A 12,181-nucleotide genomic window follows, 5' to 3' on the forward strand; every position below is an offset into this window, starting at 1 on the left:
TGGTTTTATTTTAGGAGAAAATGTGAAGAGGTTTTTAGACAAGTACATTTAATCATTCTTTCTGACACATTACTTGCCTGGCCTGAAGTATGGGAAGAAGTTAAAACTTGAAGAAGGAAAGACATAATTTCCAAAGAAACTAATTAGCTCTCTTGCTCTGTTTTTACAGGTCTTAATTCTGAAGGTCTGTATCGAGTATCAGGATTCAGTGACTTAATTGAAGATGTCAAGATGGCTTTTGACAGAGGTATGTTCTTTAGCATGTCCGTTAACTTAGGACAACAATGCTCTCTGCCAAGGAGGCACAGTTTCTTATGTTATTCTGTTCATTATTTGTCTAAATCATCGGTTATTATACCAAATAAAAAGCGTGTAATTTTACTTTATTACTACATTAAACTGTTACACTTCAAGGTGAGAAAGAAACATAAAATTTAACTATATTACCAGTATCTGAGCATCCAGGGCTGGTCCATGTTCCTCAAAATATATACAGAGCAATTAAATTTACCAGATACCATGGAGAAAATAGGGCAGGGTGGTTGGGGGAATCTAAGTGATTGCAGATCTCAGATTTCCCAGTTTGGAGTTGGCCCACCTAACTGCCTGTCGTCCATGCATTCCATCACCATATTTGATGGAGTGGAGACCCAGTATAATGACTTAGATTCCCCCACCACAGAATCATTATTGATTTTATTTTAATAAATGCCATAAAGGAAAGTATTAGTAACTATGGAACTTAACCTGGTCTGTGGGGTTGGGGGATGCTGGAGATCAGAAGAGGCTTTCCAGAGAAGTACAGAAGTTGGCCGTATAATGGTTGAATAGCAAAGAAACAGGATATGTAAAGACCCTGGCAACAGATGAGTCTGTGCAAAGGTCCTGAGGCCTGTCCTTGTCGAGTCCCTGAAAAGTGCTAGGACTTAGAGAGCAGGAACTGAAAGGAGAGTGGACTAATATACAACGAATACACTATCTTACTATAGAAAAAATTAGCTGAATGGTAGAAGGTTCTCAGATCAACCTCCAAATTCAGTTTAACACATCATGTAGCTGAACTATAAGATTGGTGACTTTATTTTCCAAACCCAAAATTGGACATGTACCCTATAATGAGACAGGACATCTGAAATTTGGATTTTCATAAAAAAAAAAAATAATAGATAGTGGAAATAGGAACCATGTGGCAGGAGAGAATACCAGCATTCTTTCTTTTTTCCTGAGTAAAAGTTTTGATAGAGATGATAACTTGTCTTTATAATTCTTCTGCCTTCATGTTCTCCTCTCCCTTTCCCCAGGTCTTTAGGCACCTGTACACTTCCCCAAGATCCCCCAGTGGAGCGATCTAATTGCTTTTTCCTCCCAGAATGCATCCTACCCCAATTTGCACTGCCATTGTATGTGATTTCAACACAAGTCTGAAAAACAGATACTGGTGATCTAATTCACACTGGAGTGTGAATGTCTGATAGGCCATGGTATTTCACATTTAAAAGAGGCTTCTTTAAAGAAAAATACACTTTGCTAAAGTAGTTTTAGGGTTCCAGTTTTAGGTTAACATTAGTTCTAGGTTAACAAAATTTCACAGAAAGTGCAGATATTTCCCATATAACCTCTCCTCTCGTTCCTCTCCCCCCACCATAGTTTCCCCTATTAACATCTTGCATTAATATAGTACATTTGTTACAATTGATGAACCAACACTGATACATTAACTAAAGTCAGTAGTTTAAAGTTCAGTCTTCATGTTGTACAGTTCTGTGGGTTTTGGCAAATGCATAATGTCATATAGCCACCCTTATGGTGTCACACTATAAGGTATCACTTTCACTACCCTAAGAATCGTCTGTGCTTTACCTGTTCTCCCTTTCTCCCGCTGAACCCCTGACAACCGCTGTTCTTTTTACAGACTCCATAGTTTTGCCTTTTCCAGAACGTCAGAGTTGGAATCATAAGATATGTAGCCTTTTTTGGCTGATTTCCTTTACTTAGCAATGTGCATCGAAAGTTCTCCCATGCCTTTTCCTGGCTTGATCGCTCATTTCTTGTTGTTGCTCAATAATATTCCTTTGTCTGGGCATATCACAGTTTATTCACCTATTGAAGGACATCTTGATTACTTCCAAGTTTTTAGCAATCATGAATGAAAGTGGCTTAAATATTTGTGTGCACGTATTTGTGTGGACGCAAGTAGTTTCCATCTCCTCTGGATAAATACCTAGGAGTGTGATGGCTGGATTACATGTAAGACACTGCCTTTCCTCCCAGGTGGCCGTCCCATTTTGCATTCCCACCAGCAACAACGTCGAGTTCCTGTGGCCCCTGCATCGTCTCCAGCATTTGTCATCAGTTGTCATTTTAGCCATTCTAATATCTGTGTAGGGGTGAGGCTGCTTTTTAATGGTTAGCACTCGTTCATAAGCCAAATGGAATAAAAGAAGCCTAGTATAAGATGTAGCTCAGAGTCGGCACTAATTAAATCTTCAGTAGATGAACGTTCAGATATTTTAACCAGTTACTAAATGCAGGAGAGTAAAAGAAGTCTTAAGGCCCAGCAACCCTAAAATACTCCTCTCTGTTATAACTTCTTCTCTTGTTATTTCAAGACTCTCAAGTTTTGTTTCGTTTTACTCTCATACTTCTCACTGTGTGCCTACACGTAGGGCTCAGACAACATCCAGACGTCATGTGTCAGGAGCCTGGGGTGAGTCAAAGGTGGCCTTTTGTACATTAGGAGTGCCTCTGTTGTTATTTTTCACATTCTCTAGGTTTATTTTAAAAAACAGAAAGCAATCCCACATTACTCCCCTAGGAGCTCTCAAGTACTCGTGGAATTTACGAATACTGCTGTTGATCTCAGCCCTCTCCTACTCCCCCCCTTCAAATTAGACCTGGAAAGCTAAGTAACTTCAGAAAAGAAAATTCAGAAAAACAGATTTGGCTTTTCACAGAAAATTGATCACTTGTATATATCGGCACACTGAATTTGATATTAAAAAAACCGACACATTGATGATCTCGAAACACCATAACACAAAATGTGTTATTAAAACAGTGCTGTGCGTCCAGATAGTTACTCTTATTTTTCTTTTTAACATCCTTCAAAGACGGCGAGAAAGCGGATATTTCTGTGAACATGTATGAAGATATCAACATTATCACTGGTGCGCTGAAACTGTACTTCAGGGATCTACCAATTCCGCTCATCACATACGACGCCTACCCTAAGTTTATAGAGTCCGCGAGTAAGTATGAAGGCACGCATTCCAATAACCTGACAGACTCCCTCCTCATGGTAATCACTTCTCCTGCTTTTCCTGCTGAGTTTCTTGAATGCATATTACGTATTTCCCCCTCGCCTCTCCCCTCGGTTAATATACTCACAGAAATTTCGAACTCCTCTCCAGTGTAGGTTATTTATGACTTCTGCCATCAGAAGCTTCTTTGTAATGTGCTAACCCTCATTTACCAAAGTAAGGCTTATGCCAGTGCCCCTTAGATATGCACCAATGCTTCTGCAGAATAAAAATGAATAACTAGGAAAATAAAATTGAAGAACAGGACCAAACTATTTTGTTATTAGATTCAGCTCAGCATAAAAGTTACTGTCAGAGCTCATAAAAGTTTCTAAATTCTTACTTTCAATTTCTATACATATCCTGTGACAGACCATTAACAAACAGTTTGTAAACTGGCATCGGTCCGTAGATCATACTTTAAGGAACACTGTTTTAGATCAAGAAGTGATTTTTTAAGTTCTAGTTGAGATGCAAATGAGAAAAAGCAAAGGCTCATTTGCCAAATTTATGGTGCAAAAATCATACCTGTAATTCACACTTCCTTTTTTTAAAGAAAGGAATTTTTAACAGATTTTAAGTGTTGGCATTGCCATTTTTTAAGAAAAGATAGGCTATTTCTGTCCTTTTTTTTCTCTCTTAAAAACCATATGTTGTCTTGATCTTTAAATAATAACATCACTTTCTTAGAACGCTGATTTACTTTTTGACTTTGAAATTTCGTGAAGTACAGACTTGCTTTGTTCTAATTTTTACTTTCCCCTTCAGTGCTTTTGTTGAGAATTTTTGTGGTTGGCTCCATGGAGACCTGATTTCTTGCGGGGAACAGCCATGAGAGTTACACTGATTTTTACAAATTTCCATGTTAAGAGCCTGAAAGACTAGATCCTCTCCGTAGGAATTTAGCTCTTCTCATTTGGGGATGTATTCAGTGCTGATCACGAAAACCGTCTGAGGGAGCTTATGGGTTCTTGTTTCGTGGGGCAGACGCTTCCTCCCGAGAGAGAGAAGTCTGATTGCCACTCCTGTCGAAAGCACTTGACACACACTTGCATCACCGAGGGCTGCTTGGTCCCTAGTTTGCTCGATCCTCAGGACAGTGGGGGCTCAAGCGGACAGAATTCCTGTCCCCGTGTCGCTTTGGAGTAAAATTAAAACTCGGTTTCTGTGCCCAAGCCCAAGGCACCCCAATAGCAGGGGACAAAGCGGTAATTCAGACCCGCATTCTGAACTCTACACAGCCGCTTTATCTACTTAGAAGAAACATCCAAGCCTTCCTTACTGGGTTTCGAGGCCTTTTGCCCTCCAGACTCCCAAATTATTTCACCTTCTTTCCCCACACCCATGTCAGTTGCCTCTATTATTCTTCCAAAACATTTGTTAGCATTCTGAGGTTTGTGTCTGAAACAGCCCCCGTCGGACATCAGCAAACCCCCTGTTCTACTTTAGAGAGCTCTTCAAAGCGCAAGATAGAAACTTTCCTAAATCAAGGTAGAAATTCCTTCTTACAGTGTCACCTATTTTGATGCGTGACTTCCATGACACCAAAACCGTGGCATAATACTCATACACTATATAAATGTTTATTATGTGTGTTTGCTGTTGATCTGATTGTTTATGGAACATTGTGCCCTTGTCCATGTCTCTTCCAGCGGTAGAGTCTGTTCCATTCTTTAGACACAGAGATACAGCCATTCTCTTATCTTTATAGGTAGATAAGGGAGATGAGAGAAACTAAGATTTATAGAACATATACTGGGTGCCAGGAATCACGTTGCACACTTTATAGCCACGATATTTTATTTTAATTTTTATCTCTACACCCAGTGGGGTTCCAATTCATTCGTGACCCTAAGATCAAGAGTCGCATGCTCTTCACAGAGCCAGCCAGGTGCCCCACCACGATGTCATTTTAGAAAGGAGATGTCGTGGGGCACCTGGGTGGCTCCGTCGGTTAAGCACCCGGCCCTTGATTGTGGCTCAGGTCACAATCTCCCTGTTCATGAGTTCAAGCCCTGTATAGGGCTCCTCGCCGATAGCATAGAGCCTGCTTGGGATTCTCTCTTCTCTGCCCATCCCCCACTCACATGTGCGGTCTCTCTTGCTCTCTCTCAAAATAGATAAACTTCAAAAAAAAAAAAAAAAAAAAAACAGAAAGGAGAGGTTATAGGGTATAAGTGAATTGTCCAAGGTCTCGTCACTAGCGGAGGTGGCACTGGCATTCAAAGCTACATCTGTCTGACGCCACAGCCCTTGCTCTCTGCATGCAGCCCACTGCCTGGCTCCGCTGGTGGAACAGGAACAGAAGACCTGCCCAGAGAGGGAAGGCAGGAGGGCAGGAACCCCTCCCAAATGATGCACGGTGTTAGCTGACCCTTCCCGGTGCACCTGCTCTTGAGCCTTTTTATCACTGGGTCCCTTAGAAAACCTGGGGCCTGTTCTTTAGGTCTCAGGATTCCCCGGCACTTATTAGCATCTCTTGCCAACAGAAACTCAGAGTGCATATTAAAGCTTTCTCCTGCAAAAGCTGTCTGAGCTCCACTCTTGCAGCCTCCCTCAGACAACCTGCACCCGGGAAGCTGGAGGTGCGTGGCTACAGGGAATGAACAAAGGACACAATGGTGGTAGAGGCTGGGGCCTCTCATTTAAGGGCTTAAAGATCTTCATAATATCCTGGAAACTCCCCCTTGAACTACCTGGAAGTCTGGGACCGCCTAGCCCTTTTTCCTCCCTGCCTCTTCCCACCAGTGAAGGGATCGCTGCCCTACAGACAGTACAAGGTGTATGTAGAAGGTGCCTCTCCCAGGCTGCACGGTAACCCAGCATATGCATGGACACTTCCTGACCCCGAGGAAAACAGCACTGCCAGGACCCAACTCCTGGTTGGACTCGGTGTGGAAATCTTTCTCTGGCCGAGAACTCTCTGAGCTCTGTTCCCAGAAGATCTCAGAAAAGATGACTCAGTCAGCATGTAGTCTTGAGTGAGTCAGATGAACTCGGCCATAAAACCCAGGGCTCTTTGTCCCAAGCAACTTCAAGTGTCCTGAAGGGAGGTCTGGGATGAGAACTCGCCGAGTGTTCCCCTCCGCTCTGCCTCCGATTCACCCCTTACGCTTGGCTGAGTCTTCTTCTTCTTGCACTTGAACGTCTCTACAAGGAACTGGCAGTACATACTTAAAAGAGCTTTTAACTAAATGTCGACACAGGTTCAGATGCTTATTAGTTCCTGCCCTCACAACGTCCACATTTCCAAACGCTCCTCAGAGGCCATTTCTTCTCTTCTCGGTTCCGCTCAGCCCCCAGGCCAACTTTCTCTTCTGTGTTCCCGTCACACTTCGCCTGGCCCTTTGGCACAGACTCTTTCCATCATGATGGAAGGCTGTATTCATGTCTTGTCCGCCCCATTAGATTAACCCCATTACAAGGGACAGTTCTGTCGCTTTATTTTCCTGTAGCACCTGTGACAGTCCTTTCATTTACATCACAGGTGCTCAATAAATTCTTGTTAAATGAGTAAACATAATTTTATATTGAGAACCATAGAATCTTAGACTTTTTAGATATTCTAAAGGGTCACGTTAACTAGATTTCCTTCTACGATACACTCTTTTTTTTGAAATACCCAGTAACTGCAAGATCACTGCCTCTCTTGGTAGGCAGCCGCCAGTGGACAGATACAACCGTCGTAAAGGCCTCCTTGTGCACAACAGAAATCAGCCTGCCCTCGACTCCCGCTGCCGATGGTCCTGATGTGACCCTCTTCCACAAGCAAGCCTTTCACATATTTGAAACAGCTGATGCTGTTCGTCTCTAAATACGTTCCATTTTGTCTGTCTTTCTCTTAAATTATGCTGTGGTCTTCGTAGGGCAGAAGATTTGTGTTCTCTGAAAAAATTATGAGTAATACTCCTTTAAGTAGAAAAAAAAAGAAACGAACTCCAGGGAAGAGCCCGTGTTGATTTGATGTCAGTATATTCAAATGCAGTTTGTCATATGTCCCCAGATTTATATCTCCAGTGTGGACCTCTCCCTGAGCACCGGATTAATCCACAGTCAGGATGATCATTTAGATATCTGAGAGACACCTCAGGTAGAGCCCTTGACCTTTCCCACAAAACCCCTCCCATCCATAATCTTAATGGAGGCTCCATCTTCCCAGTTGCCTAAGCCCAAAGCTTAGCTCATTCTTGATTCTTTTCCTTTTCACACCTCCCTCATCAGGAAATCCTATGGACTCTACCGTTAAAATAGACCCAGATTCCAGCAACTTCTCGTTACCTTCACTGCCACCACTGGTCTAAGCTAGAGTCATTCGTCACCTGGGTTTTTGTAATAGTTACCAGAATGGTCTGTTTTTACTCTTGCCTTTCCATCGTCTGTTTCCCACATGGCGGACAGAGGAGAGCTACTGTGAGCCCTGTCTGTCAGGTCACGTCTCTGCCTCATTCAGAACCTTCCCGTTTCTGCCAGTAAATGCCGAGTCCCTGGAATAGCCTGCAGCCCCTGACACAATGCAGTGCCCGTTACCTCTCTGCCCTCACTCCCTTCCATCCCCATCTGGCTCACTCCATTACAGCCACAGTTGGCTTCTCGCTTTACTCAGACATCGCAAGCATTCTGGCCCCTGGGGACCCTTGCACGGCTGCATCTCTGCCTGGCACCCCTTCCCCTAGGTCTCCATGTGGTCATTCCCCCACGCCCTGAGAGTCTTCCCTCAAGACCATCTTTCTCATGAGGTCTGTCATGACCACCCCATTTAAAATCACATCCCCCAGCACCTGCAGTGCTCCTGACTCGGTTTTTTTTCCCCACAGCACTGGCTTTGTTCTAATCTAGTATAAACCAGAAGATACATGTTCCTTGTTTACTGTCAGCCATGCCCCGAGAGAGAAAGTAAGCTCTCCACGAATGGGGAGTCTTGTTTGTTGCTAGCCCACCAACACAGTCCTTAATTTCATGCCATCTCAAGATTCTCCCTACAAGGACTAATTATGAAAACTAAAAGGAAACTATGTTAGTCTTTTTTCAACTTCCAGAACAGTATAGTTTCAAATCAATTAGTCCTATGATAAAAAGAAAAAAAAAACTAAGTAAATACTAATAGTTTGATAGTAAATGGAATTTTAATTCTAGAAATTAAATGATTGAATTTCAGTATCTGATACAGTATTGCTGTTATCAGTTGACACTCTTTAAAGATCCAAAGTTTCAAAGACCGTGCATCAATTATCCTGGCAAATAATACATTGTTTGTTACTGAGAAAAGAATCAGGAACCCTGGATAAGCTTGGGGCAGAAATTCTAAAATGGCCGAAGTTTCTTTGAGTTAAAAAGCTTCAGTCACTCTTCATGTTCTGAAGCTTATCGATCTGTGCTACCAATGCTAGGAACTTTTCACATTCATTTTATATCACTCTTTTTAATGTTTATTTAATTTTGAGAGAGAGAGAGAGAGCGCGCGCATGCGTGTGAGTAGGTGAGGGGCAGAGAGGGACAATCCCAAGCAGGCTCCACACCAGGAGTGTGGAGCCCACCGCAGGGCTCAAACCCACGAACCGTGAGATCACGACCTGAGCCAAAGTCGGACACTCAACCAAGTGCACCGCCCAGGTGCCCCATACAAGTTTTAACCTGACTCCAGTGCATTGCCATCGAGTTGGATTTGTCTTTTGAGTTAGAAAACTAGAAATCCCGGTTTTGTGTCTTGAATGATACTGGTGGTCAGATGCGGCCTTCCAGAATTTCAAGGCTGCTATCCTGATTAAGATGCAACAGTTTGGGGTCCCCTTCCGGTTGCCCTGCAACCCAGCATTTAAGGGCACCCTGTCTTCCTGACATTTGAGAAGCAGGAATGTGCTAGGGTGCTCTTTTTGAGAGCTCAGAATTACAAACATGTCTGTTGTTTCTGATTATGGAAATGATGAACTCCACGCCATCTGCGACCTCAAAAGGAGTGTGCTGGGTTTTTGGCCAACACAGCGGAACTAAAATGCCCAAATGAAGATTGTTCCCTTTAAAGTTTACACCTTTGGAAGAGCCACATTTACTTCAGGGACCCTGTTGTCACTCCAAACATTTGGAATTGCCTTCAGATTCTGCATTTCATTCTCCTGAATGTCCGAAGTAGAATATTTTTGTGCTCTGAGGATAGATTTGACTTTTTTATAGAAAAGTAAATTAAAACCAAGGAAATAAATACTGGATGATACATTTCTCATTTAAAAAGAAAACAATATCAATTAAGACTTTGGCAAAGGCTGCAAGGGGCAATGGGGTGGCGTGGCTTATGTACTGTTGCTGAACAGGGTTTTTCAAAATATTTTGAGTAAATTAGCATCCCTTAAAATGTCTGTAATGCTGTAAGATGACTTCATTTGAATGTCTAAGTTCTTTTTTTTTTTAAACATTTATTCATTTTTGAGAGACGGAGACAGCGCGCAAGCAGGGGAGGGGCAGAGAGAGAGGGAGACACAGAATCCAAAGCAGGCTCCAGGCTCCGAGCTGTCAGCGCAGAGCCCGGCGCGGGGCTCAAACTCACGAACCGCAAGATCACGCCCTGAGCCAGAGTCAGACGCTCCACCGACTGAGCCACCTGGGCGCCCCAAAATGTCTGAGTTTTTAATCTGTTGCTGTGTCTGAGTTCCTTATAGTCACATCCTATCTATCCAGTGTCCAAATTCCACGGTTACCAGACTCTTAAGACAATCGAGTGGGTGCTGCCCCCAAAAGTCCCAGTAAATGGTGTTGCCACAATGGTACTAAGCCTTTTGGAAATCCAAGACTTGAACCTTAAAAATATTTTCCAAAGCTGTGGGCAAGGATCTGTGAGAAAGCCTTTCTTACCAGTTTTAGAAGATCACCACAACAATAGAATTCAGTGAACCATTTATACCAGTTGTCCGTTAAAGTTCTTCTCCTTGGTATTCAACTTGCTATTTTAGAAATTATGGATCCCGATGAGCAATTAGAAACCCTTCACGAGGCACTGAAGCTCCTGCCGCCCGCTCACTGCGAAACCCTGCGGTACCTCATGGCGCATCTAAAGAGGCAAGTTACAGACTTTGAAGCTTCTACTTGCACTGTATCCAAATGTTAAGAATCAAGTGAAACCAAAGGTGAAAGAAAGGACAAATTGTTGCATGAATAAAGAAATGCACAGGTTGGGAAGGAATGCTAAAAATGTTCTGCGCTACAGCGCTGAATGCAGACTCGATTCTGACATAAACGGATTTGCAGTTCCCGTGTAGGTTTGCAAATAGGTTAGAACTACTAGTGTTCTGCCAAGGACATGCAGCGATTTTTGTGTGGAAAGAGAAAAGGTTGTAGCTGTAAGGACATTAGCATTAGCATAATAAAGAGCAAAGCAACTCGCTAGAAGGCTCACTTTCCTTCTTGCTCTAAAATAGGCACTTCGCTCTTGGTGACAGGATTTTAGACTATTGCATCGAGGTCTCCAACCCTGAAAACTGCTATAAAAAAAATGATGGAGTACAATAAGGGGTAAAGGGAGGAATAGAAAATAAAATATTTTGGTTATGTCTGGTTTAATGTTGTAAATACATTGATGGTGATAGAACTTCATTTCCCTGCTCTGTCGCTCTCCATCTCTATCAGTTGAAGCAAACGGTTTTGAATTATATGACCAAGTTTTAGTGGTTTTGGAGTTTCAAAATATAAAACTAATTAGAAACAAAAAAGACAGAACTTGACGTCTATTTTGTATGCCTCTCAGCATGAGTTACTCAGAAATGAATATGTAACTGATGGTGCTTTTAACATTTACATGTTTTCCCTCTTTGAAAGCACCATGAGCTAAAACTTTTAATATGCTTACAACTTCACTTGCAAATTCAAGTTTGCTTCATATATGGATGCAATTAAGGCCTTCACGCTAAGGCAAAGGAATAGCTCCCAAATTATAGTCTGTGCCTTTGCTGTAGCAGTAAAGAGAAGGCGAATGCTAATTCTCGCCGACCAGATAATCTTTATACTATGCCCTCGGCCATCTCTTCATACCGTGGCCACCACTCTCCCCAGATACTCAATAAACTGTTCAACTTACACAAATTCAGCAGACTAGGCAGCCAGTGTGGAAGGAGGGCTGATATAATCAAGACAACCCAGCCCCTTCTCCACTACTCGCCAACACAGCCCTTGCAGCCGGCCGTTGCAATAGAATCCGCAGATAGAACTGACCCCACACAGCCTGACACACGAACTCAGACTTGAGCTTCGATCATCACCGGAAGTTTAACTTATTAATATAATCGGCTTTGAGGAAAGTCCGTGCTTGGAGGTTGAGGAGTACAGAGAGAGGAGCTAGCGGACGAGTTGATAAGTGGACCTGGGTTTTGTCGTAGCGCTCGAGCACAGTGCAGAACGCCGTGGCTTACGTGAAGGCACGCGCCTTTGCTTGTATTTTTCAGAGTGACCCTCCACGAAAAGGAGAATCTTATGAATGCAGAGAACCTCGGCATTGTTTTTGGCCCGACCCTTATGAGATCTCCAGAACTAGACGCGATGGCCGCGTTGAACGATATACGATACCAGAGACTGGTGGTGGAGCTGCTTATCAAAAACGAAGACATTTTATTTTAAATTTTAGTTTGCGGGGGGGGCGGGGGGGGGAAGAAATGTTTTACAGATGAAGGAATGTTTTATAGTAATTTAATTGGCTCTTATAGCTGACTTATTTCTCGCTTAGACATTACGGCAGATAGCCAGCTTAAAATGAAGGAACTTTCCGTTGCTTTAGTAGCACCGCTCAGCTGTCCTTGTAAAACAGTGAACACATGCTCTCCAGTTCTAGTAATCCCGGGTGTTTATCATGTTAAGAGAAACTCAAGCTATTGCATGATTAGCCCCCTCTTTGGCAAGGGAAC

The 12,181-nt window shown here is 42.9% G+C and overlaps 1 protein-coding gene across 3 annotated transcripts in view; it reads left to right on the forward strand.

Moving 5' to 3' along the window:
• The window catches only part of CHN1 (chimerin 1), a 204,738-nt gene extending 192,822 nt beyond the window's left edge, over window positions 1-11,916 (forward strand). For all 3 annotated transcript variants that reach the window (XM_058713484.1, XM_058713492.1, XM_058713497.1), the window contains 4 exons: window positions 170-247; window positions 3,111-3,248; window positions 10,241-10,346; window positions 11,726-11,916. In XM_058713484.1, coding sequence (XP_058569467.1) covers window positions 170-247; window positions 3,111-3,248; window positions 10,241-10,346; window positions 11,726-11,897 — 494 coding nt within the window. In that variant the 3' untranslated portion in view covers window positions 11,898-11,916. The remainder of the gene's footprint in view (window positions 1-169; window positions 248-3,110; window positions 3,249-10,240; window positions 10,347-11,725) is intronic.
• Window positions 11,917-12,181: the final 265 nt, after the last annotated feature.

Source organism: Neofelis nebulosa, chromosome 2 (assembly GCF_028018385.1).
Source record: "Neofelis nebulosa isolate mNeoNeb1 chromosome 2, mNeoNeb1.pri, whole genome shotgun sequence".
NCBI lineage: Eukaryota > Metazoa > Chordata > Mammalia > Carnivora > Felidae > Neofelis > Neofelis nebulosa.